The sequence below is a fragment of the Suncus etruscus genome, chromosome 14 (genome assembly GCF_024139225.1).
Source record: "Suncus etruscus isolate mSunEtr1 chromosome 14, mSunEtr1.pri.cur, whole genome shotgun sequence".
Classification (NCBI taxonomy): domain Eukaryota; kingdom Metazoa; phylum Chordata; class Mammalia; order Eulipotyphla; family Soricidae; genus Suncus; species Suncus etruscus.
In genome coordinates this window covers 96887076-96910371 of record NC_064861.1, presented here as the reverse complement: position 1 = coordinate 96910371, position 23296 = coordinate 96887076, and the positions used below count along the sequence as shown (strand labels likewise).

The 23296-nt window shown below is 56.2% G+C and overlaps 3 protein-coding genes across 3 annotated transcripts; all 3 read right to left on the bottom strand.

The window, feature by feature from the left end:
- Positions 1-437: 437 nt before the first annotated feature.
- Positions 438-1927, bottom strand: CHMP2A (charged multivesicular body protein 2A). The gene is made up of 5 exons (XM_049787099.1): positions 1753-1927; positions 1120-1299; positions 890-1020; positions 739-800; positions 438-645 (listed from the first exon to the last, which is right to left on the bottom strand). Exons 1-5 carry the CDS (start codon positions 1918-1920, stop codon positions 518-520), a joined length of 669 nt encoding a protein of 222 aa, XP_049643056.1. The 5' UTR covers positions 1921-1927; the 3' UTR covers positions 438-517.
- An 811-nt stretch (positions 1928-2738) lies between these two features.
- Positions 2739-4955, bottom strand: UBE2M (ubiquitin conjugating enzyme E2 M). Its single transcript, XM_049787107.1, has 6 exons — positions 4786-4955; positions 3949-4043; positions 3791-3829; positions 3603-3706; positions 3291-3354; positions 2739-3221 (listed from the first exon to the last, which is right to left on the bottom strand). The coding sequence occupies exons 1-6, from the start codon at positions 4892-4894 to the stop codon at positions 3081-3083; spliced, it is 552 nt and encodes a 183-aa protein (XP_049643064.1). The 5' UTR covers positions 4895-4955; the 3' UTR covers positions 2739-3080.
- A 5798-nt stretch (positions 4956-10753) lies between these two features.
- On the bottom strand, positions 10754-21718 carry MZF1 (myeloid zinc finger 1). Its single transcript, XM_049787656.1, is given in 8 exon segments — positions 10754-10964; positions 10966-11139; positions 11141-11804; positions 15204-15309; positions 15418-15488; positions 16016-16199; positions 16401-16822; positions 21635-21718. Coding segments are annotated over 7 exon segments (1800 nt in total). The 5' UTR covers positions 16791-16822; positions 21635-21718.
- Positions 21719-23296: the final 1578 nt, after the last annotated feature.

Genomic DNA, 23296 nt, shown 5'->3' with positions numbered 1-23296 from the left:
GGTGGGTGTCATTATCAGCTAACTGGTAAATAAAACATACTTTCTGGGCCATTTCCCTGCATTGTGTGTTGATGCGGTGGACATACTGGGAATTTTCCCGCAGTCGGGTAGGCTGCAAGACCTGGGAGACCAAGGATACATAACACATCATTTAAATAGCAACTTGCATTCTAAGCAGTTTAGTCAGAATGGTGCGGTGAATGGGTGTGCCTGATACTCTGGCAGGTAATCTTGTATCATCAAACTCTGATAAGCTTGACCAGGTGTTGAAGGCCATGATATTAATTCAACGGATGTGGAACCTTATTTGGGCTGCACTTGGTAGCTAACAGGCGTGTCCGTGACCTACAAGGCAAACTTCTCCATGCTGTACATATATATATATATATATACTGCCACAAGTGTCCTCAATGTGCCTAGCATTCATCAGGCTTGAGAACTCTTAAAATTTTTTTATTATCAGAGGGTTATACAATGAAAATGTTGGTACTTCTACCGGTCCCTGGGGTTTGGACTGTTAGTCCCTTCGCAGGTTCTTGAGCCTTTCCTCCAGGTCTGCGTCAGCATCTACCAGGGCAGAGGTTGCAGCTTCTGCTTTTTTCCCACCTGCGGCCACACTGAGTGAGCCACCAGTGGACGGGAGGTCTGCAAACAAAGTGGAATGAAAAGCAGTTGAGTGAGTTTTTATGGGAAGGAGTAATGGTGGGTTAGGACCCACCCACTGTCTGCAGCACTCACTTGATAACTCATCTGTCAAACTCAATCCCAGCTCATCCAGTACTTGGGACACCACAGCATCACTAGAGAAAAGGAGAAGGGACTCAGGAGGGCCAGGGCTGTGGCAAGAAGAGCAGGAATTCACCCCCACCCTCCTTTTCCCTCTCCAAACCTCTCCTCTTCATCATCTTCATCACCCATGGCGTCATCAATAGCATCGTTCATCATTTCCTCTTTCATGTCCATGATCTCTGCTTGCCGTTCAAACTCCATCATGATCTTCTGGATCTGGGGTAGCTTTAGCTGGAAGTGGGGGGGGGGGGGCGGCGGCGTGTGTGTGCGTGGTTCCCAAGGAGGGGCAGAGGGAGTGTGCAGAGGACTAGGGAGAGGAGAGAGACTCACCTGCCTGTTCATGGTGCCCATGGCCTTGGTGACTCCTTTCATGGCTTGTGCCATTGAGTTGTTGGACTTGAGTGTCTGGATCTTGAGGGACACGGCCTGGATATTAGCCCGCATCAGCACAAACTTGCGAACGTAACGGCGGGTGCGAACCAGGTCTTTGGCCATAATACGGACGGCATCCTGCAGAGGCGAGGGGAGGGCAGCTGAGCCAGTCCCCCGTCCCTCCTGATGCTTTGAGGGACATCTGAAAGCCGCGCTTATTCCCTCAGCCTCATTCCACTGGTCCGGCTACGGTGTTTGCCTGTCCACTAGCGCTGAAATCAGCCACACCCTGCGCATTGCAGGCAGTGCTTAGGTAATGACAAGACTCCGGGAAATGGACCTAAGCATCTAGCATTTTCTCTGGTCCTTAGAGCTTTGCTGTCAAGAGTCTGGAGTAAATGACAAAGGGTCTCTCTGCCTTCTCCGGGCTGAATAACCAACCTAAAACTTTACCTGGTCTCACCCTTGTTTTCGCGGCCCCACCCACCACCGTGCGGCAGGGTTTCCCACCGCCTCCAACTCGGCTCTGTCCCCTCTCTCTGGTCTTTATCGCCAGCTGGCTCTCCGGGAGCCATCTTGGCCGTGCCTCACCATCTGGCCCTGCTTGGCCATCTTCTTGATGTCGGCGATGATCTTCTTCTCCTGCGTCTCCAGCTTCTGGCGCTCGCGGTCCAGCTCGCGCATGGCGCGGTTGAGCGCGCGCTGGTTCTGCCGCAGCAGCTCCTCGGGGGTCTTGCGGCGCCCGAACAGCAGGTCCATGGCGGCTGCGGGGGCCTGCGGCGGGGGAAGCGGGCCTGGGTGGAGGGGCGCGAGACCGGGAGAGCGGACCGGACCGAACGCTCCCCGGCGCCCATGGCGGCTCCGGGCGGGCGCGGGCCCCGCGGCGGGGGGCCACGGACGCGGCAGCCCCCGACCCTCCCGGCCGCCGCCCCACGCCCACCCGGGGCCCGCGGCTCCGCCGGAGCCACTCACTCACCGGAGCTGCGATGCGGCCCCGCTTCCGCTTCCGGGTCACGCCGCTCCACTTCCCCGGCGCGCCCACCGACAGCCCCGCTCCTCGGCCCGTCGCCGCCGTTTCCGGATCGAACGCGCTGGCGTCACGCGCCCCGCCCACCCGGAACGCTGCGAGGCTAGGCGTCTTACTGCGCACGCGCGGGCCGCCGGGACCGGGCGCGTGCGCGTGCGCACTGCCTTCGACTTCCCCATGGTCTTTGCTAGGTGCAAGTCCGGGCCCAAGACGCCTAAGAGTCAGGCGCAGGGAGGATGGAGTGGGTGGGCGGGCGGGCTGGTAAGTGTCTCAAGGAGGCCCGTGACGCCGGTGCCCTCGGGCCGCAGGACTTAGGGGCAGTTCCCGGCCTCTCCCTGTGGGCCCAAGCCTGTGCACCTGGCAGCGGCAGAGCCCGTGGAGCTGCAGGGCACCGGCAATCGGTGGCCGGCTGCGGGGTCCGGCCCATCCTCCCCATCCCTCCCGCTACCTTCAACTCAGCTGCCAAGGCACAGGCAGTCGGGGCGCCCCAACCGCAGGCCTCCCGCCACTCCACCTGCCCGCCCCACCATAGAAGGAAGAGGCGGAGGCCATGCAGTAACATTCCCCTTTAATAGCCTGGTGGGACCTCCAGGGATGGAGGGCTGGGGGGCTGGGCCCTCGCCCCCATCCCAGAGGCCGGAATGGGGGGCTGGACGCTAGGCAAGCCAATTCATTTCCCGTCGCCGAGAAGGTTGGGGAAGGCTGCGCCGACCTTAATCACACGGTGGTTTAAAAAAAAATAACGAGGAGGAGCGGGTGGAAGGGAGAGGAGACCAGGCCAGGGCATGGGCTTCCACCGCAGGCCGCCTCACGCCCCCACCCGTGGCCCCAATAAATATTCGCAGGAGACGCCGGGGCTGGTGGCCCTGGCAGGGGCGGGTGTGCGCCGACCCTATTTCAGGCAGCGCTCGAAGTAGGTGGAGCCGATGTAGCCTCCCCGCATGGAGCGCTGCACATTCTGCTCGAACAGGCGCCGGTTGTTCTGCAGGACCTCGGCGGCCTCCTTGTTCAAGGGGTCTTCAGGGTTGGGCTCCTGCGGCCAGGACGGGGGTCAACAGGCCCAAGGGGCAGAGGGTCCCCCTTCCCCAGCCCCGCTACTCACCAAGAAGAGATACTGCAGGCCATAAATTATGGAGTTTATCGTAAGGACCGGCTTCCAGTCCTCTCTGTGGGCAGAGGGAGGGAATCAGGGTCAGGGCTGGGGAGTGGACTGGCCCACAGACCCCGCTGGACAGGGCAAGTCAGGCCCCGCGTGCAGAGCCAAGTGGACACGTGAAGGGCTCTTGGGAGGGTTTCTGGACACACCTGGGAGATGCCAAGGTCAGTCCTGGAGGGAAACCACTTCAGGAACCGAAGACATGAGGGAGACAGCAGGGCGAGGAAAGGGACGAACCAGCAGGGCTGACGCCCTCACCTGAGAATGTTGAGGCAGACGTTGCCCTCGAGGTCAATGTTGGGGTGATAGACCATCGTCTCACACTTCACCTTGGGGGGGTCATGCGGGTAACCCTGGCCCACCTGGAGAGAAAGCGGGAAGATCGGTAGGTGCCCCACAAGGCCTCGGCCCAGGAAGCCATCTCCCCCACCCCGCCTACAACTCACCTTAAAACTGAACACAAACTTCCCGCTCTTGTAGAAGCCCTAAGAAGGGGGAGAAGAGGAAGGTGTCAGGTCTGGCCAGGACACGAGAGGTTTTCCTCCAGGTGGGGCTGCGTGCCCCCACCCATCCCCGTTCCCTGGAAGATGGCTGTGGAGCCCACCTCATCGGGACAGATAACCAGCTTGAAGTTGAGGAGGTCATCGGGGTCTGAGAAACTGATGTCGCACGTCTTGGGCAGGTTCAGTTCGTTTATGTCTGGTTCACGTCGCAGAGACGGGCGACGGGGGGAGGAAAGCACTCGGATGAGTGCGGCTGTCAGCAGGGCCCCCAAGCCCGACCTCGTACCTGTTCCTCCGGCTAGCTCCCCCCGGACCTGCATCCTCCACGGCGGCTGGGCGCCAGCTCTCGGCGCTTTTGAACCCCGAGCCTCGAGCTTTGCCCGTTCCTCCCCCGCGCCCCGCTTCTGCGCAGCGAGTAAACAGTTGGTTTTGAGTCAGGAAACGCGAGCGCGGAGAGCGCAGTCCTGCCGTGGAGGCGGAAATGGACGCCCCTCCCGGGGATGCCCAGAACGGACTGTGGCCGCCCCCCCAGGCCCGTCCGGGTTCTGCCGCAGCGAGTGACCTTCGCTTCCGGGCTCGGGCTCCCGACTTCAGACCCCGGCCGGGGCGAGGCGGCCTCGCTCCATCCGCCCCTCCATCATCCCACAGACCCGGCCCCGGCCCCGACCCCCTGCCCGTCGGTCGCACTCGCAGCGTTCCCTCGCGTCCTGCACCTGTCAGCCACACCCCGAGCCCGCAGCCGCCCGGGGACCCCGGCTCGCCCCGCCTCGCCGCCCACGTCCCCGCCGACCTTCCGACCGGGCCCCGTTCCTCGGCGCCCGTCCCCGCACCCCGACACCCCGCCTCCTCCGAGCCGCAGGCCCGCGCTCGCCAGGCCGCGTCCGGGGCTCCGCCGCCCGCCTCGCCCTCGCCCGGCCCGGCCCGGCCCGGCCCGCCACCTTTCTGGATCCGCAGCTGCGCCGCCGACGCCTTCTTGCTGCTGCCCTTGGTGCCGCCCGCCGACTCCTCCTCCTTCTTCTGCTGCTTCAGCGAGAACAGCTTGATCATCCTGCCGCCGCGACCGCCGCTGCGGGGCCCGCGACCGGCCCCCGGCTCCCCCGCTGCCGGGCCGCTCCGCCGCCGCCCCTCGCGCCAGCAGCCGCGGCCCCGCCGCCGTCGCTCCGTTCCCCGCCCGCCGCCCGTCCGCGCCGCGCCGCGCCGCGCCGCTCCGCGCCCACAGCGCGGCCCCAGCCGGCTTCCGTACTCGGGCTCCGGCCTGCCCGCGCCGGGCTCGGGCGCGCTCGGCCGCTTCCGGACGCGCTCGGCTCTCCTCGGCGCGCGCGGCCCCGCCCCCTCCGCGGCCGCTCGGCTCTCCGCAGGCGGGGCTGCCGCGGCCGTGGGGCCGCCGCCGCCGCTCGCTCGGCTCCTCCCGCGGGCGGATGGGGGCGGCGGAAGCCGGGTCCCGGAGGAGGCTCGGCTTCGCTCGGAGCGGAGGTCCGCAACGGCCCCGGAGGCTCCCCACCGCTTCGGGTACTTCCGCCACTCGGCCGCTTCGGCTCCGCCTTTCGGGCCGCGCAGTGCGCGTGCGCAGCCTCACCCCGCCTGGCCGCGCAATGCGCATGCGCCTGCGAAGCCCCGGCCACCCGCGCGACTCCCCCCCCCCCCGCGTTGCCGAGCGAAGGGACTCGGGTGTTTCCGTTCGTTCCCCGGCCGCTTCCGGGCATGCGCGTACGGCGGGAGGGCGGGACGGGGCGGGGCCGTCGCCATGTTGGGGCCGTGGAGCTAGCTGGGGCCCCCTCGCGGCCCCACGTTCCAACTCGGACCCGTATCTCTGAGGGGGAAAGTGAGGGCCGCGGCTTAGGCGCGGGTACGGGGCCGAGCACCCAGGTGTTGGTGGAGGTAAACCCATTCAGAACTCGTGTCTGGGTGCCCCTGAGGCCTGTGGGGCGTCACACAGGCGAACCCGGAGCGGTCTCTCGACACGCCGAGTGCCCTCTCCCGCTTCCGGCTGGCTGTACCCTCCCCGAGTGGGCGTGACAAGCCGTTCGCCCAATCACCGTGCACCTTTTCCTCAGGGTAGTGGGCGTGGCCAATGGCCTGTCCAATCGCTACGCAGTTCCTGTGGCTAGTGGGCGTGACCTACCGATCGCCCAATCGCTGCGCATCTTTTCTCTCTGTGGATGGGCGTGGTCATCCCTCCGCCCAATCACTGCGCGCCTTTCCCTCAGGGGCGGTCCCGCTACTTGGCGCTCTCGGCCCACCAGCTCACCCGCAGTCCGCGCCGACTACGACCGTGCTTGAGGCGGCGTCTCGCAAGCCCCTGAATCCTGAGCCCTCCTTGACTGCCCCACGCGCGGAACACTGGGTGTTCGGCTCTTTGCAGGCGGTCGACCCGGGTTCGATCCCCGGCGCCCACCTGGTCCTCTGAGCGCTGCGGGTCGTAGCCCCCAAATAACCCAAAGCAAAGCCCAGCTGCCCCTCATCACATCCGCCACATGGGGTCCTGAAACCAAACCCGGGCAGGGCAGGGCAGGTCGAGGCGACCAACGGACCTGCTGGGCGCTCTCTGGCAAGGGCTGAGTTGACTGCCACACATTTTGGGGGTCCAAGCAACAGGACGAGGAGCGCAGGGTCCGCGGCCTTGCACATGGCTGACCAGGGTTCAGTCAACGCCTGCCAGCGTCCGGCTCAGTCAGCCGAGTGCTGTGGGCCTGGCGTGGATGGCACCTTCTTCGTGCCCATCGCGGCCCAGACTGCAGGGTATCCCGAACCCCTGACCCAGGGACTAGCCTGTTTCCTGAGTCGCGCAGTGCGTGCCGTAGTGTCTCACGGAGGCACTCCTCTGCGGGAGGCCTTGGACTCAAGGACTGATCGCCTCGCCTGGCGTTCTCCAGTGGCTTCTCCATGCCGTCCTTGGGTCCCCGATGCCACACCTCACAATGCTCTTCAGCCTTAGCCCAGTGTTCTTCAACATAACCAAATCTTCATCTTCTGTTTGTTTCTTATATTCAGAGCTGATATCTTCAGGTAGTGATTGACCATCCTTTCAAAGTCCCGGGGTAGCTCTGTTTGCTCAGACATCTATGCAGGTCAGTTATGGAGATCATTATATTCGGGTGGGCTGTTAGTTCTCCAGGGTTGTTGGGCTAACAAAAAGTGGGCTTTAGACCTCTCACCTTATGGTTTATTATCCAACGAGGTACTCGGCAAGTAACAGAATGATGGGGCAAGGGGGGCACGTGGTCTGGACCAGGGAGAAGAAGTTGATTGAGTTAAGACAAGAAGCTGGGGGGCCGGAGAGATAGCACAGCGGTAAGGCATTTGCCTTGTATGTGGCTGACCCAGGACAGACCTGGTTCGATTCCTGGCATCCCATATGGTCCCCCAAGCTTGCCAGGAGCAATTTCTGAGCTCAGAGCTAGGCGTAACCCCTGAGCATCACTAGGTATGGCCCAAAAAAATCAATAAACTGCTTTATCAAAAAAAAGTTAAACAAGAGGCCCGAGAGATAGCATGGAAGTAGGGCGTTTGCCTTACATGTAGAAGGACGGTGGTTCGAATCCCGGCACTCCATAGGGTCTCCCGAGCCTGCCAGGAGCGATTTCTGAGCGTACAGGAGTAACCCTTGAGTGCTGCTGGTTGTGATCCAAAAACAAAGCAAAACAAAACAAAAAAATTAAAAAGACAAGAAGCTGCGTAGAAAAAGGACCAGCACTTTCTTTCTTGTCACCCTGGCAAAGGATGATGGGCGATGTTACATATATTCTGGGTGTGTATCTTGGAAAGGAGTACAAGATCTGTGTGTGTAAAAGTCCTGAAAGGAGCTGGGCGCAGTTTCTTGGAAAGACTAACTATGCAAATAGTATTCAGCTTGCAAAGAGTGAAGGTGTAAGTTAGGGATGTTAGTGGGAACATTTATGTACTGACACTGGAAAGTTAAGAGGCTGGTTTTTTGTTTTTTGTTTGGGGGTTACACCTGGCAGTGCTCAGAGGTTACTCCTGGCTCTACTCAGGAATCATCCTGGCAGACTCGGGGGACCATATGGGATCCCAGGGATTGAACCCTGGTCGGCTATGTGTAAGGCAAAGACCCTACCCGCAGTCCTATGCTCAGGCTCCTAAGAGTTGATTTTTGAAAGGTGAGTCCAAGAACTGGCAGGAAAGGGAGACAGCTGGGTGGCAGTGATAAGAACAGTGCTGGGAGGTGGACAGAGCTGGGGCAAGAAAAATTCTATAAATATGCTATGGGGAGGCTGGAGCTGGGCTTTGGAGCAAACACTATTGTGTCAGGTTTAGCTGATCCACAGATAGGCAGCTTTGCCAGCTAGACCAGGGAATTAGAGTTTCTCTTATGGCTGTAGCCAAGAGCACCTAAATGGTCTGTTAGTCCAAGCCTGTTCATGGTACGGCAGCATCTAGGTTCTCATCCCCCATCCAGCTTCCAGACCAACTTGTGGAGGCATTCTTACTAACTACAGAAATGACTTCACATTGCTCTGTGTTTTTTTGTTTTGTTTTGTTTTGTTTATGGGCCACACCCGGTGACGCTCAGGGGTTACTCCTGGCTATGCGCTCATAAGTCGCTCCTGGCTTGGGGGACCATATGGGACACCGAGGGATCGAACCGTGGTCCATCCTAGGCTAGCGCAGGCAAGGCAGGCACCTTACCTCTAGTGCCACCATGCCAGCCGCTCTCTGTGTTTTTTACTCAAGGGTTATTGTTCAACCCACAGGAGGGTCCATAAAATTTTAGTGTGGACCACTGGCCTAATATCTCCAGGTCTTTCATGCTGTAGTTTTTATGAGTAGAATCTCACTTTTTTGGCTGTTATTTTGGACCCATTTGTGGCTGTGCTCAGGTAGCATACCTAGCAAAGTTTAGGGATCATACAGGGTGCTGGAGATTGAATTTAGGATGGCTGCTTGCATGCTTTATTTTACATTCTCTTCTAGCCACAAACCTCACTTTTTTGTTACTCTGAGTTGGATTTTGGGCTATAAGAGGCTGTGCTCAGGGACATCATCTAGAATGTGAGGGAACCAACCACATTCAAGACATATGCCTTACCTGCTATACTGTCTCTCTGACTCCAGTATATTAACTATTTTGTTTTGATTTTTGGTCCATACCCAGCCGTGCTTAGGACTCTGCTCAGAGACCACTGTTGGTAGTGCTCAGGAGACTCTATGTGATTCCAATAATCAAGGCAAACACCCTTGATTCTTGTATTATCTTCTCTCCAAGATAAGAACAAGGCAGCTTTCTCTTTTTGGGCCACAACTGATGGGGTGTCGAGGGCTTGCTCCTGGCTGTGTATTCATAAAATCACTACTGGTAGGGCTTGGGGTGTGAGGGATCTAAGCTAAGTCAGCCATGGACATAGCACGATTAAGACGCCTGTGCTTGATTCTCTGGCCCCTTTCCTCAGTATCTGATTCTGAAAGTCACATAGGATGCTAGAAAGCTAGCACACAATTTGAGGCATCTGCCTTAGCTAACTCTAGTTTGTTGGGGTTTTTTTTGGGGGGAGGGGTCAACCCAGTGGCCCTCAGGCGTTACTCTAGGCTCTGAGCTCAGAAATCGCTCCTGGCAGGCACGGGGGACCACATGGGATGCTGGGATTCAAACCATCGTCCTTCCTGAATCAGCTGTGTGCAAGGCAAATGCCCTACGGCTGTGATATCTCTTCAGCCCCTGCTAACTCCAGTTTGGTCCCTTGTACTGCATATGGTGCCCTGAGTACCTGGCTCCTAAATAAAGTCGCAGTCTTGCTAAAATTCACCTAAGAGGATTTTTGAATTTCTGGGACTCCCTGAATTTGAGCACAGTAAGTCCTTCCCTGTTCCTGGATCTGAGTCCTAGCCAAAGTTTAGGGGCTCAGCATTTGTTTTCCTCACCATTCTGATTCTCTGGGTCTCAGACCAGGATCTTCAGAGCCTCTTTTGTATCTGGAGAGGACAAATGTCATCACTGGACGAGGGACAATGTCCCTTCACCTGCTCTGCACAAAATGTGCTCCCCATCAGTTGTTGACAATACCAGATATGTTGGGTGCTAGCTAGAATGCCCCTGGTCCTGGGCATGCTGGGGTGTTTGGCGGGGAATAGGACTGCAACAAATATGGAGGGAAGCCAGGTTCTTTTTCCCCTTAAACTCTTGGTTTTGGGCCCGGAGAGATAGCACAGCAGCGTTTGCCTTGCAAGCAGCCGATCCAGGACCAAAGGTGGTTGGTTCGAATCCCGGTGTCCCATATGGTCCCCCGTGCCTGCCAGGAGCTATTTCTGAGCAGACAGCCAGGAGTCACCCCTGAGCACCGCCGGGTGTGGCCCAAAAACCAAAAAAAAAACAACTCTTGGTTTTGGGGTCGCACTCAGCGGTGCTTACATGATTATTCTTGATATGGCCTGGACGACTGTGTGGGATGCCAGGGATCAAATCTAGGGCCAGCCAGATGTCAGGCAAGTGCCCTTCTTGCTCTACTAGGATTATGTCCCTGCAGCCAGTCTTAATGAGTGAGGTTCTCGCCTGGCAGGTGGTTCAGACTGAGGACGCGTGGTTGAGGCATCTTGGATAAATGGTATAGGAAACACGATGCATGGAAACACCCATCTAGACATGGACAGAAACCACCTCCACAGAGCCCAATTCTTTTTTTTTGGGGGGGGGGGGCGGGAACACCTAGTGGTGTTCAGGCTTTACTCCTAGCTGTGCACTCAGAAGTCACTCCTGGCAGGTCGGGGGACCCTGTGGGGCATTGGAGACTGAACCTGGGCTGCCACATGCAAGGCAAACGCCCTCCCCCTCGTGCTGACTCTGGCCACGGGCCCGTTTCTTAGAGGAGCCATGAGGTTGCTGCTGGTGGGTGAGTCCGAGAGAGACCCACAAAGGTGGGAGGCACTGTGGGTGAGACCCAGGTTTCAGACATTTTATTGAGCACCAACTGTGGGATCTGGCACTGGGTGGGTGGACACAGCAGAGAGGCGGTGGTGGGCGCTGGCAACTGCGCTGTGGACACGTTGGTGCTGGCAGAGCCTGGCGCTCTGGAAGAAGCGGCGACCGCAGTCCCGGCCGGCAAAGGGCCTGTCTAGCCTGTGGGTGCGCTGGTGCTGCGTGAGGCTGGGGTGCTGCAGGAAGGTCTGGCCGCTCCCTGCGAGGCACCCGTCGGTGCTGCAGCAGCCTGGAGCGGAGGCCAAAGCGCGCGCCGCATTCCACGCAACCAAAACCCTCGTCACCAGAGTGCACAGCTTGGTGCTTCCGCAGGGAGGCTCGCTCCGCGAAGCTCTCCCGGCACGGGCTGCACGGGAAGGGGCCCAGGGGTCCCGGGCGGCGTGGGGGCTGCAGCCCAGGGCCCCGGCGGGTCCCCATGGATGCGCTGGTGCTGCAGCAAGTTGGAACGCTGGCGGAAGCAGCGGCCACACTCGGCGCAGCGGAAGGGCTGCTCGCCCGTGTGCACCCGCCGGTGCTCCTCCAGCCGTGCGCTGCGCGCAAAGCCCTGGCCACAGTCCTCGCACACGAAGGGCCGCTCCTGGCTGTGTGTGAGCTGGTGGCGGAGCAGGTGCGAGCTGCGGCTGAAGCTCCGGCCACATTCGCCGCACAGGAAGGGACGCTCACCTGTGTGTGTCTTCTGGTGCCTCCGCAGGTTGCTGCGGAGGCTGAACACCTTCCCGCACATGTCGCAGCGGCCACCTCGCACCGCCCCGGAGCCCGTGCCTGGGCAGCCCCGGACCTGGCTCCTGGGGGCATGCCACTGGGTAGTGGCAAAGACCGGGTCCAGGTCCCCCTGGGCCTCCTCATCTGGGGGGTCCTGTTCACTCCCCCGGTCGCTGGAGAGCACGAGCACATGTGAGAAAGCACCTTCCCGGGAGGGCGAGTGGAGGTGGCGTGCGAGGCTGGCCACGCCGAGATCCCACGGCACTCGGAGGTGGGGACCCACAGGGTCCGAGCCAGCACAGTCGTTTTCCGTCCGGAGGTCAAACCCTGCATTGCACAAGGATCCGCTTATTTCTGCATAAAGCCTATATGCCTGGACCCACATCTGCTTTGGGGATGCAGGGAGGTCATTCCGGTTTCTAGCCAGAGCTAAGACTGAGGTGACAAAGACTTCTCTGCATGATGACACCACGCCTGGAGAAAACTGGAGAGATGACTGCCTTTTTATTTTCTAGGTCTGCCTTAAGTTGGCAAGCGAAACCTGGAATGGCATGCCCAAGGACTGCCTGTCTGGGAGGGCTGTTGTGCCAAGGTGGGGTGAGACACTCCCGGGACTGTCCAGGTGGCAATGATAGGATGGCTTTGAAAAGTGCAGGGAAGTGGTTGGGTCTGAGGGAGACTGGAAGTGGAGCCAAGAGGAAGGGGAAGGGGAAAAGGTGAGGGTGGGGAAGGCAGGAAACACATGCTGGGACTTGGATGTGCCTGGCTTGAGATGAGCCAGGTACCTCTTGTGAAGATGGATGGCAGGGGCTCCCAGCCCGCTGAGAGGTAGTGGAAAGGGTGGCAGGGTCATAGCACAGAACTGTAAGTGAATGTTGGCCACTGTGGCTGCTTCTACGATCTCTATATGCCTGACATAAGGCTGGATTGAGGGTGGGAGACCCGACTGGGGCAATCATGGGTCAGTGGATTTGGGAAAATGGTCTTCTGGATGTTGGCAAGAGAGTAAAATTAACTGAGCACCCTCTCCCCTCTCCCTCACTTGTGTGTGTGTGTGTGTGTGTGTGTGTGTGTGTGTGAGAGAGAGAGAGAGAGAGAGAGAGAGAGAGAGAGAGAGAGAGAGAGAGAGAGAGAGAGAGAGAGAGAGAGAGAGATCATATGGGATGCTGAGGATCAAACCTAGGTTGGGCATATGCAAAAGCAAGTGCCCTACCTGCTCTACTATCTCTCCAGCCTCACTAATTTTTTTTTTTTTTACTTTTGGGCCACATCCAGCTGTGTACCCACTTACTGTGCAAAGGGATCACTATTTTTGTTTTTGGGCCACACCCGGTGATGCTCAGGGATCACTCCTGGCTCGGAGGACCATATGGGATGCCAGGGAGTGAACCCAGGTCCATCCTGGGCAGTTGCATGCAAGGTAAATGCCCAACCATTGTGCTATTGCTCTGGCCCCATCAGGGAATTACTTTTTTTTTGTTTTTGTTTTTGGGCAACACCTGGCGATGCTCAGGGGTTACTCCTGGCTATGAGCTCAGAAATACTCCTGGCTTGGAGGACCATATGGGATGTTGAGGATCAAACCTGGGTGAACTACATGCCAGACAAATGCTTTTATCTGTTGTACTATATCACTCTGGCCCTAAAATTGCTTTCTTGGAAGGATTAAAAGACCTGAAAATGGGCCAGAGAGTAGCACAGCAGTAGGGCGTTTGCCCTGCAAACAGCTGATCCAGGATGGACGGTGGTTTGAATCCCAGCATCCCATATGATCCCCTGAGCCTGCCATGAGCGATTTCTGAGCGCAAAGCCAAGAGTGACCCTGAGTGCTTCCGGATGTGATTCCCCCCCCAAATAAACAACCCCCAAAAAAATCACTGAAAAAAACGACCTGCTCAGAAAAAGGCTGCTCCCAACCAGTCCAGCCACATTGCCCTACTGATAATTATGTCCCCTTGAAAGTGATTGTCCTGGGGCCAGAGAGATAGCATGGAGGTAAGGCGTTTGCCTTTCATGCAGGAGGTCATCGGTTCGAATCCTGGCGCCCCATATGGTCCCCTGTGCCTGCCAGGAGCAATTTCTGAGCCTGGAGCCAGAAATAACCCCCTGACCACAGCCAGGTGTGACCCAAAAACCAAAAAAAAAAAAAAAAAAAAAAAAAAAGAAAGTGATTGTCCTGGGTGAGTAACCAACCACTATGTTTCCTAGGTGTGGTTTGTTGTCATGGTTGATATGCTCTTCACCCACACTTCAGGTCTAAGAGATTTATATCTCTGTTTTACATGTTAACAAACAATGAGGGGCCCGGAGAGATAGCACAGCAGTGTTTGCCTTGCAAGCAGCCGATCCAGGACCAAAGGTGGTTGGTTCGAATTCCGGTGTCCCATATGGTCCCCCGTGCCTGCCAGGAGCTATTTCTGAGCAGACAGCCAGGAGTAACCCCTGAGCACCGCAGGGTGTGGCCCAAAAACTAAAAAAAAAAAAAAAAAAAAAAAAAAGGACCAAAGAGATAGCATGGAGGTAAGGTGTTTGCCTTGCATGCAAGAAAGTCGGTGTTTCAAATCCCGGCATCCCATATGGTCTCCCAAGCCTCCAAGCCTGCCAGGAGTGATTTCTGAGTGTGGAGCCAGGATTAACCCCTGAGCGCTGCTGGGTGTGACCCAAACGCGGAAGAAAAAAAAAAAAAAAAGAAAAATGAAAAAAAAATTCCTGCTATCCTCTAAGTCTTTTAGAGTCTAAGAAATAAGAATTAGGTAAGACTGTTAATAACAGGGCAGGAGTGATGGTGCAGCAGTAGGGTGTTTTCACACAGCTGACCTAGGATGCGGTTCGATCCCCTGGCATCCATATGGTCTCCCAAACCAGGAGCGATTTCTGAGCACACAGCCAAGAGTAATCCCTGAGTGTCACTGGGTGTGGCCCAAAAACCAAAAAAAGAAGTTGGGCAATTGTGGGGCTAGTGTAATAGCACAGTAGGTAGGCTGTTTGCCTGCACCTGGCTTCAACTTTCAGCATCCCTGAGCCTACTAGGAGTAATTTCTGAGCTCAGAGCCAGGAGTAACATCTGAGCACCACTGGGTGTGGCCCCCACCCTTGCAAAACAAACAAACAAAAAAATCCACACAAAATGTTGGAAAATTGCGGCCGGAGAGAGCGCATGGAATTAGGGCATTTGCCTTGCATGCAGAAGGACAGTGGTTCAAATTCCGGCATCCCATATGGTCCCGAGCCTGCCAGGAGCGATTTCTGAGTGTAGAGTCAAGAGTAACCCCTGAGCGTTGCTGGGTAGGACCACCCAAAAAAAAAAAATGTCGGGAAACTGAGTTAATAAAAATAACGGTCTGGGCCAGAGGGATAGGACAGTGGTAGGGCATTTTCCTTGCACACAGCCGACCTGGGTTTGATTCCCGGCATCCCATAGGCTCCCCTAAGCACTGCTGGGTGTGGCCCAAAAACCGAAACAAATAAAATAAAATAACGGGGGATCTGAGCAATAGTGCAGAAGAGTGGTGCTCACCTTGCACTTAGCTGCCTGGGTTTGAACCCATATAGCCCATATAGTGCACAGGACACTTAAGCTTTGCCATTGGAAGGTTTTACTGTGGTGAGAACAGCAGAAAGAGGTTGTGAGGCCAATGGAGAGCAAGAGATGGAATAGGAAACGGGGATGCCTGAACAAGAGCCAGAAGAACGAGTAAGTAGATAAGGGAAGGGCCCCCGTCTTACCTGTGGAGATGTCCCCAGCGACCTCCTGCCACAGCGCCCTGGAGTGTTCCCTCCATGGAGTCTTGGTCTCATGGGAAGAGGCCTGGTCTAGTACCAAACCCCATCTCTGAAACAAGACAGCACTGCACTCTTGTGCCTGGCTCAGGGCCAGAACAAGCAGATTCCTACCCCCTGAGGCTCCCAGGGACCTGGGCCTGATCTTTGTGGGACTCACCTGGGCCTCCTGAGGCAGGGGAGTGGGCACGGTGTCCTGGGTGTTGGTCAGAAGCCCCAAATCCAGAAGCCCTGGAGAGGAAGGGTGGGGTCAGCTAGCCAAGGGTGTGCCACTTCTGCCCTTTTCATCAGGTGATATGCAAGGTGATGGAATCTAGGTGGGATGAGGTCTTGGTGCAGGTTCAGGGCTGGGCAGGGCAACTGTAAGGACCAAGATTAGGGGTGGAGCTGAGACCTCTGGAAGGGCCACAATAAGAGCTGCTCCAGGACAAGGCTGGCTTAAGTTTGTGCCATGCAGTCTGGCAGGTATGTGGGTGGACAGGTCTAGGCCCACATGTATTCTGGTCCGCCTGCTCTCCAACTGTCCCACAATGGATGAATCGAGGGCGTGAACCCCAAATTCCTCACATACATGGAACTCCAATATGTCTCTCCTAAGGAGAATGTGTAAATAAAAACAACAGTTGTTTGGAATGTAATGCTTGCTTCGGTTGGGCAGGATGTGAGGGCTACTGTGGAATAGGATCTATCCCACCCAGCAGAGAACTGCCAACTGGGCAGTTGAGGCCAGGCCCTGGGCCCTCATGCCTTGCTCTCACCTAGATTCTCCATAACTTCAGGCTCCTCCTTCCTCTTCAGGCCCAGCAGGAATTTCTGTGTGGTTCCAGGGCATGTCTCAGGCCCTGTCTCTGGAGTCTGAGGCTTCATTTCAGGGTGGGACTGGAAGTTGGACGGCTCCCTCTTCTCTAGTAGCATCTCTTGGCCCTGTACCTGGACTGTGATCTGGAGGTGGGGGTGGGCACCACCCCGCCATTAGAAGCCTGAGCAGGAGCTTCATTGGCATTCGTTGACCCATCATGAAATGCCCTGGAATAATGTGCCAGTGATTCTAGCCACTGAACAACATCACCCTCCTAAAAGGTACCCCAGGGTAAAAGGCATTCGTGCAGCTTCAACCTGGTTCAGGCCGCCAACTCAACTCACCCATCTCCGGGGTCCTCCTGATTCTTGGCGAAGCCCCTCGACCAGGGCCGCAGCTTCCTCAGGGCTGCCTGGCCACTGTTGCTGCACCTGGGCCTGGATATCCGGGGGCAGCATGCCCAGAAACTGCTCCAGCACCAGCAACTCCAGCATCTGCTCCTTGGAGCGCGCCTCGGGCTGCAGCCAAAGGCGGCACAGCTCCCGGAGCTGGCTCAGGGCGTCCAGAGGACCCACGGTCTCCTCATAGCGCAAGTGCCGGAAGCGCTGACGAGCAGCCTCTGGACCAGGATCCCATGGGGCGGCCTTGCCATCCTCCAAGTCCTCCAGCTTCACCAGGACTGGTCCCTCTTCTTTAGGGATGTGGTCCGTGGAGCCCAGGGGTGCAGGTCTCATTGGGAAGACTGGGCAGAGGCCAGGGTCTGCCCCTGGGAAAAAGAATAGAATGAGGCTGCAACTATGAGGATGGACATTTGACTCTTGTCAAGATTGCTGCTTGGACATGAACTGTACCCCAAGTGGGAGGCAGATGAAACTGAAAGTGACATGGTAGGACCTTTATGAACCACGACATCCCTCCTTTTTCATTTTTTTTGTTTGTTTTTTGGGCCACACCGGGCGGTGCTCAGGGGTGACTCCTGGCTGTCTGCTCAGAAATAGCTCCTGGCAGGCACAGGGGACCATATGGGACACCGGGATTCGAACCAACCACCTTTGGTCCTGGATTGGCTGCTTGCAAGGCAAACACCGCTGTGCTATCTCTCCGGGCCCTGCCCCACCTGTTGTACCTTGCAGCTCTTTCTCTTCTACTGGATGGCACATTCATAGCCATTCCCAGTGCCTGGGAATCAGTGTCACTACCTTGGACATCAGTGCCCAGCCCAGCCCTGCAGATTTCTGCTCACAAAATCTCTTCCCCTCCGAGCTGAGTTCCACAGGTAACCTCACCTGTGCGGATCAACTCCCAGGAAGTGCCTTCCAACCTCACTTTCCCCCATTTAGTCCCCTGTAGGCTAGACTTACAAATGCCCTATTATCTCAGCTTCCTTGTTTAGATGGGACTCCAGAGTAACAATGCTTTGGAAGGTTACCACCTGGAGCATGCAAGCAAAGCCTGAGCTCTGTGTGAGGTGACCCTGAGAGGTCAGCGTGCCTCTGGGAACCTTCAAGGCTTCCTTGGCAAAACGGGGACACCTGTCCCTTGCCTTCTGCAACTAGGACCTTACTGTTAACTTCGTGCAAGAGTCTTTAGTGAGGTGTGGCTTCCATTTCGTACCTGCCTGATTCTTACCCTTGCTTTCAAACTCTAAGATTTCAGGACAGGGGCGGGGACAGTGCTTGTCTTGGGCTTGATCCCTGGGAATAATAGCAAATTTGAAACCCTGAACCAACAAGCCTCCGAAGGGTCCCACAACTGGACTACCATGACCAGGATTCCTGGCGTTGGCAAGTTCTGCCCTGGAGGCCCAGGACAATCTGGTGCCATCACAGCCACGGGGTGGCGGCTCCAGAATCCCCGCAGAAGCCATCTGCTGTGATGGTCAGACCTCTGATCATTACACAAGGGGACATCCTGCCTCGCCGAGGAACCGAACTGGCCCTGGAGGACCCCCACCCCCAGCTCTGAGCTCCTGAGCATCCGCAATAGCCGCCCGCATCCCGGCCCGCACCCTCCTGCCCTCGGTCACAAGGATCGGGTCACAGGCCCCGCCTCGGGTCCAGGCATCCGGAATCCCGCCGGCGGGTGCCAGCTCCTCGGGGGACCCCGGGCACCAGCAGTGGCACCGGCAGCAGGACCTGCCCGGGCGCGCGGGAAACTCCCTGGACCTCCGGAGACGAGCAGGCACCGCACCAATCCCGCGCCCGGTGGAGACACACGTCAGCGGCAACGCCCGGACCCGTCACCCAGGCGGGAGGTGGGTCCAGCTGGGAGTACCAGGGCGTCGGCGTCTCCCAGGGATGCCTGGGCTGGGGACCAGACCCGCTAGGAGAGAAGTGCAAGAAAGACAGCGACAGGAATTTTTTGTTTGTTTGTTTGTTTGTTTTTGGGTCACACCCGGACAGTGAGTGGCAGTGCTCAGGGGTTCCTCCTGGCTCTACACTCAGAAATCCCCCCTGGCAGACACAGGGGACCTTATGGAATGCCGGGATTCGAACCACTGTCCTTCTGCATGAAAGGCAAACGCCTTACCTCCCTGCTATCTCTTCGGTCCCACCGACAGGAATTTTAACACGGAGTGCAAAGTGGGGTTTTTTGGTATTAGCTGTTTGTTTATGTTTCTTCGTTTTGGGGGCCACACCCTGAGGTGTGCAGGACCTGTGATGGGGATGAAAGAAAGAATCTAGACAGAAGGCCCAGAGCTCTAGTTCTAGTCAGTGGAGCGCTTGCCTTGCACACCGCTAACCCAGGTTAGATCCTGCCAGGAGTGATCCCAAAAAAAAAACAACAAAGAAAAATTTAAAATGCCAGGGCCGGACTGAGAGCACAGTGAGTAAGGGCTTGCCTTGCATGCAGCCCACCTGGGTTCAATCTTCAGCACCCCATATGGTCCTCCAACCAGCCAGCACTGATTTCTGAGTACAGAGCCAGGAGTAATGTCTGAGCACTTACGGGCGTGCCCCCCCCCCAAAAAAAAGAATCGATATTATATGTCCATCGTCAGACATACAGACCTTGCAATTCAAGCAAGTTACAAATCATTATAACAGAAGGGGTCTGGAAAAGGGACAGCGAATAGTAGAGTGGATAGGGTGCTTCACTTGCTCCTGTTCAACCCGGGTTCAATCTCCTGCACCCTATTTGGTCCCCTGAAGCCCCACCAGGAAGAATCCTTGAGCATGAGGACCGGAGTGATAGCATGGAGGTAAGGCGTTTGCCTTTCATGCAGAAGGTCATCGGTTTGAATCCCGGCGTCCCATATGGTCCCCTGTGCCTGCCAGGAGCAATTTCTGAGCATGGAGCCAGGAGTAACCCCTGAGCACTGACGGGTGTGACCCAAAACCCACAATAAATAAATAAATAAACAAAGAAATAAATAAATCCTTGAGCATAGCTGGATGTCCCTTTCTCCCTCTCATAAAATATACACCCCCATAAAAATTAATTGTATTTAGGGGCCGGTGAGGTGACGCTAGAGGTAAGGTGTCTGCCTTGCAAGTGCTAGCCAAGGATCAGGACCGCAGTTCAATCCCCCGGCGTCCCATATGGTCCCCCCAAGCCAGGGGCAATTTCTGAGTGCTTGGCCAGGAATAACCCCTGAGCATCAAACGGGTGTGGCCAAAAAAACAAAAAAAAACATTATTGTATCTAGTAAGATAGTTTTTTTTTTTTTTTTTTGTGGTTTTTGGGCCACACCTGGCGGTGCTCAGGGGTTACTCCTGGCTGTCTGCTCAGAAATAGCTCCTGGCAGGCACGGGGGACCATATGGGACACCGGGATTCAAACCAACCACCTTTGGTCCTGGATTGGCTGCTTGCAAGGCAAACGCCGCTGTGCTCTCTCTCCGGGCCCCTAATAAGATAGTTTTTAGACACAGGAGGTAAGATGCCATACAGAATGATGATAGAACAATCAGAGGTACTTGTTCTGAAAATATCAAAAACTTGCCATTTGGGAGGGGTGCTTGCCTCGAACACGGCTTGTTCGGGTTTGATCACCAGCAGTATATATGGTCTGAGTCTGTCAGGAGTGATCCCTGAGTACAGAACCAGGAGTAACCCCTCCCCTGTAGCCCCAAATGTGGCCAAGAAAAGGGGGGGATGACTAATAGATGTGTGAGAGTTTCTTTTTTTTTTTCTTTTGTTTTTTTTGGGGGCCACACCCATTGACGCTCGGGAGTTACTCCTGGCTATGCGCTCAGAAGTCGCTCATGGCTTGGGGGACCATATGAGACAACGGGGATCAAACCGCGGTCCACCCAAGGCTAGCACAGGCAAGGCAGGCACCTTACCTCTAGCGCCACCGCCCGGCCCCTGTGCGAGAGTTTCTAAGATATGTGATGTCTCTACCATGATCCTCTCGGCTATTTCTTTTACCTATACGTAGCAACTTCCTGAGAATTTACTTTTGGGGGGTGAGGTAGGGCACAAATGCTCTATTGGAGTTACTCCCCTCCTCGTCCTCAGGGGACTGTATAGCGATAAGAGTTCTAACCTGGATTGTTTTGTTTTGTTTTTTTGGGGTCACTCCTAGCTCTGCGCTCAGAAGTCACTCCTGGAAGACTCAGAGGACCATATGGGATGCTGGGAATAGAACTGGAGTCTGTCCCCTGTTGGCTGCATGCAAGGCAAACTGCCCTACCGCGGTGCTATTGCTCTGGCCTCATAACTCGGACAGTTGTGCCTGTAAACTGTGCTCAGTCCCTGAGCTAGCACTCTGCCCCTTAACTTAATCTTAATGCTTAAAGTTCTTAAAGAGACTGTTTTTAGACACTTTTTGTAAAAAGGCAGCTACAAATACTTGCTGTTCAGGGGCCAGAGAGAGCGTGGAGGTAAAGCGTTTGCCTTTCATGCAGAACGGTGGTTCGAATCCCGGCATCCCATAGGGTCCCCTGAGCCTGCCAGGGCCGATTTCTGAGCCTAGAGTCAAGAGTAACCCCTGAGCACTGCTGGGTGGGACCCAAAAACCAAACCAAAACAAAAGAAAACAAAAAAATACTTGCTGTTCAGTAGTACGCGAAGGACTAGAGTGGATCTGACTTTGTGCTGCTTTAGTGTGTCAGTCCATTTATCTTTTCTCCTATTTCTTTTCTCACCTATCTTGAAACCTGTCATTCTCCCCAAGGTGAATAAGTCTTGGGCAAGTGGCTCACTGAATTGCCTTATTTCTTTCGGGGCCTTTGTAGGTGCTTAGGAGCTTGGGAGAGAGGCCTGGCTCAATGCTCAGGTCTGACCCCTGGAAGTGGAGCCGAAGATAGACCAGGAGACAGCAGAAGGCCGGAGACAAATGCTTACTCCTCCTTCTCTGGCCTGAGTTATGTGAACTCTATAGGTTTTTTATATATGTGTTGTTATATAAAAATGATTGTATAATATAAATCTATAATATGAATTTATATATAACTACATATGAGAATGGTAAAGGATGGTCTGTAGAGACTCAGTTGTTCGGGAAAGAGAAGAACTAGAGAGAGAGCAGTGAGAAAGGCTAGACGGGGTCCAAAGGACAACAGACAGGAACACGGGGAAGCAGGCGCGCTTGGGGTCGTCGTGGACTACGCTTCCCGGCAGGCCTTGCGTACCTCGAGCGGGCGGGGGCGGGCCTTCGGGGAGCCTCCAATCCGGAGCGCCGCCTGCAGACCTTCCCGGAAGCCAGGCGCAGAGGGGCGGGGCCCCGTGCCGCGGCTCAGCCAATCACGAGCGTCGTCCGCCTCTCTGCGCCACGCCCACAAGATGGAGGCCGAGCTCGGCCGTCTCCGAGAAGCCGAGCTTAGCGACTAAAGGTTCCGCCTCGAAGTACAAAATGAAGCGGCCGACCACAGCCGCGGTTCTGAGGCGAGGCGAGGCGAGGCGAGGAGAGACGAGGGCGGCAGTCCGCGTCGGGCTCGGCTTACTCGTGCCAGACGCTTTTCCTCCCGGGCTGTGGGAAAGCGTGCGGGCGAGAGGGTGTTGCGCGCGCAGCCGTCCGTCACGTGGGCCAATGGCGGCGCTGGGCGCGCCCGCAAGGCCTCCTGGGAAATGTAGTCTCGGTCTCGAGTCGCGCGCGCGGAGGGATGGACCGACGCACTCAAAAATCTTAGCGAACGGCAGAGATTCAGAATTTCGACCTTTTCCAGGCTCGGAGTTTCCCCATTCTGCCGCCTTCACCTGTGCCTGAGAGCTGCTCTAGGACGTGTGGCTGTATCACCTTCCCTGTTTCTTTTGTTTTTAATTCTCTTGTTTCCATTTTGTTTTTTGTTTGTTCTGTTTTGGTTTGGGGGCCACAACCCAACCGGGTCAGCCTCGTGCAAGGCAGACAGACAGACGCCCTCCTCGCGGTGCTATCGTTCTGACCCCTAGGGCACCTTGTTTTTTGGCTGTTGTTTGTTTTGGGGTCACACCCGGCAGCGCTCAGGGGTTCCTCCTGGCTCTGTGTTCAGAAGTCGCTCCTGGCATGCTTCTGCATGACCTTCTGCATGAAAGGCAAATGCCCCACCTGAAGGCCTTCTGCCTAGGTGGCATAGCCTCTCTAGATTTACAGACCTATTATTACACCCAGCCTTTACACACTCTCACTCCCTTTTGTTAAAAATTACTATTATTATTATTTCAGGCCACACCCAGTGAGACTCAGGCTCACACTCCTGTCTCTGCACTCAAGAATCACTCCAGGGGTTGGAGAGATAGCACAGTGGTAGGGCATTTGCCTTAGATGCAGAAGGACGGTGGTTTGAATCCCGGCATCCCATAGGGTTCCCCGAGCCTGCCGGGAGCGATTTCTGAGCATAGAGCCAGGAGGAACCCCTGAGCGCCGCCGGGTGGGACCCAAAAACCAAAAGAATCACTCCTGGTGGGTTTGGGAGACCTTATGGGATACCGGGAATTGAACCCAGATCAACCACATAAAGAACAAATGTCGGGCCAGGAGAGATAGCACAGCGGCGTTTGCCTTGCAAGCAGCCGATCCAGAACCAAAGGTGGTTGGTTCGAATCCCGGTGTCCCATATGGTCCCCCGTGCCTGCCAGGAGCTATTTCTGAGCAGACAGCCAGGAGTAACCCCTGAGCACCGCCGGGTGTGACCCAAAAACAAAAACAAAAACAAAAAAAAAGAACAAATGCCCTCCCCACTTTGCTATCACTCTGCCCACCCCTTTTTTTTTGTTTGTTTGTTTTCAGGGGCCAGGTCCATGGTACCGGGGAAAGACACATGATTTTCACACTGCCAGCCTAGGTTCAATCTCCAGCACTACTCTAGGGACAATGA

Bases quoted from the DNA above. Each gene is read 5' to 3' on its own strand.
- UBE2M (XM_049787107.1), bottom strand. From the start codon at position 4,894: ATGATCAAGCTGTTCTCGCTGAAGCAGCAGAAGAAGGAGGAGGAGTCG. The intron at 3,830-3,948 runs GTGGGCTCCACA...CCCCCTTCTTAG, and splicing joins TGGTTATCTGTCCCGATGAG to GGCTTCTACAAGAGCGGGAA. The intron at 3,222-3,290 runs GTGAGTAGCGGG...TCCTGGCCGCAG, and splicing joins GCCTGCAGTATCTCTTCTTG to GAGCCCAACCCTGAAGACCC.
- CHMP2A (XM_049787099.1), bottom strand. From the start codon at position 1,920: ATGGACCTGCTGTTCGGGCGCCGCAAGACCCCCGAGGAGCTGCTGCGG. The intron at 1,021-1,119 runs GTGAGTCTCTCT...CCCCACTTCCAG, and splicing joins TGGGCACCATGAACAGGCAG to CTAAAGCTACCCCAGATCCA. The intron at 801-889 runs GTTTGGAGAGGG...CCTTTTCTCTAG, and splicing joins GAAGATGATGAAGAGGAGAG to TGATGCTGTGGTGTCCCAAG.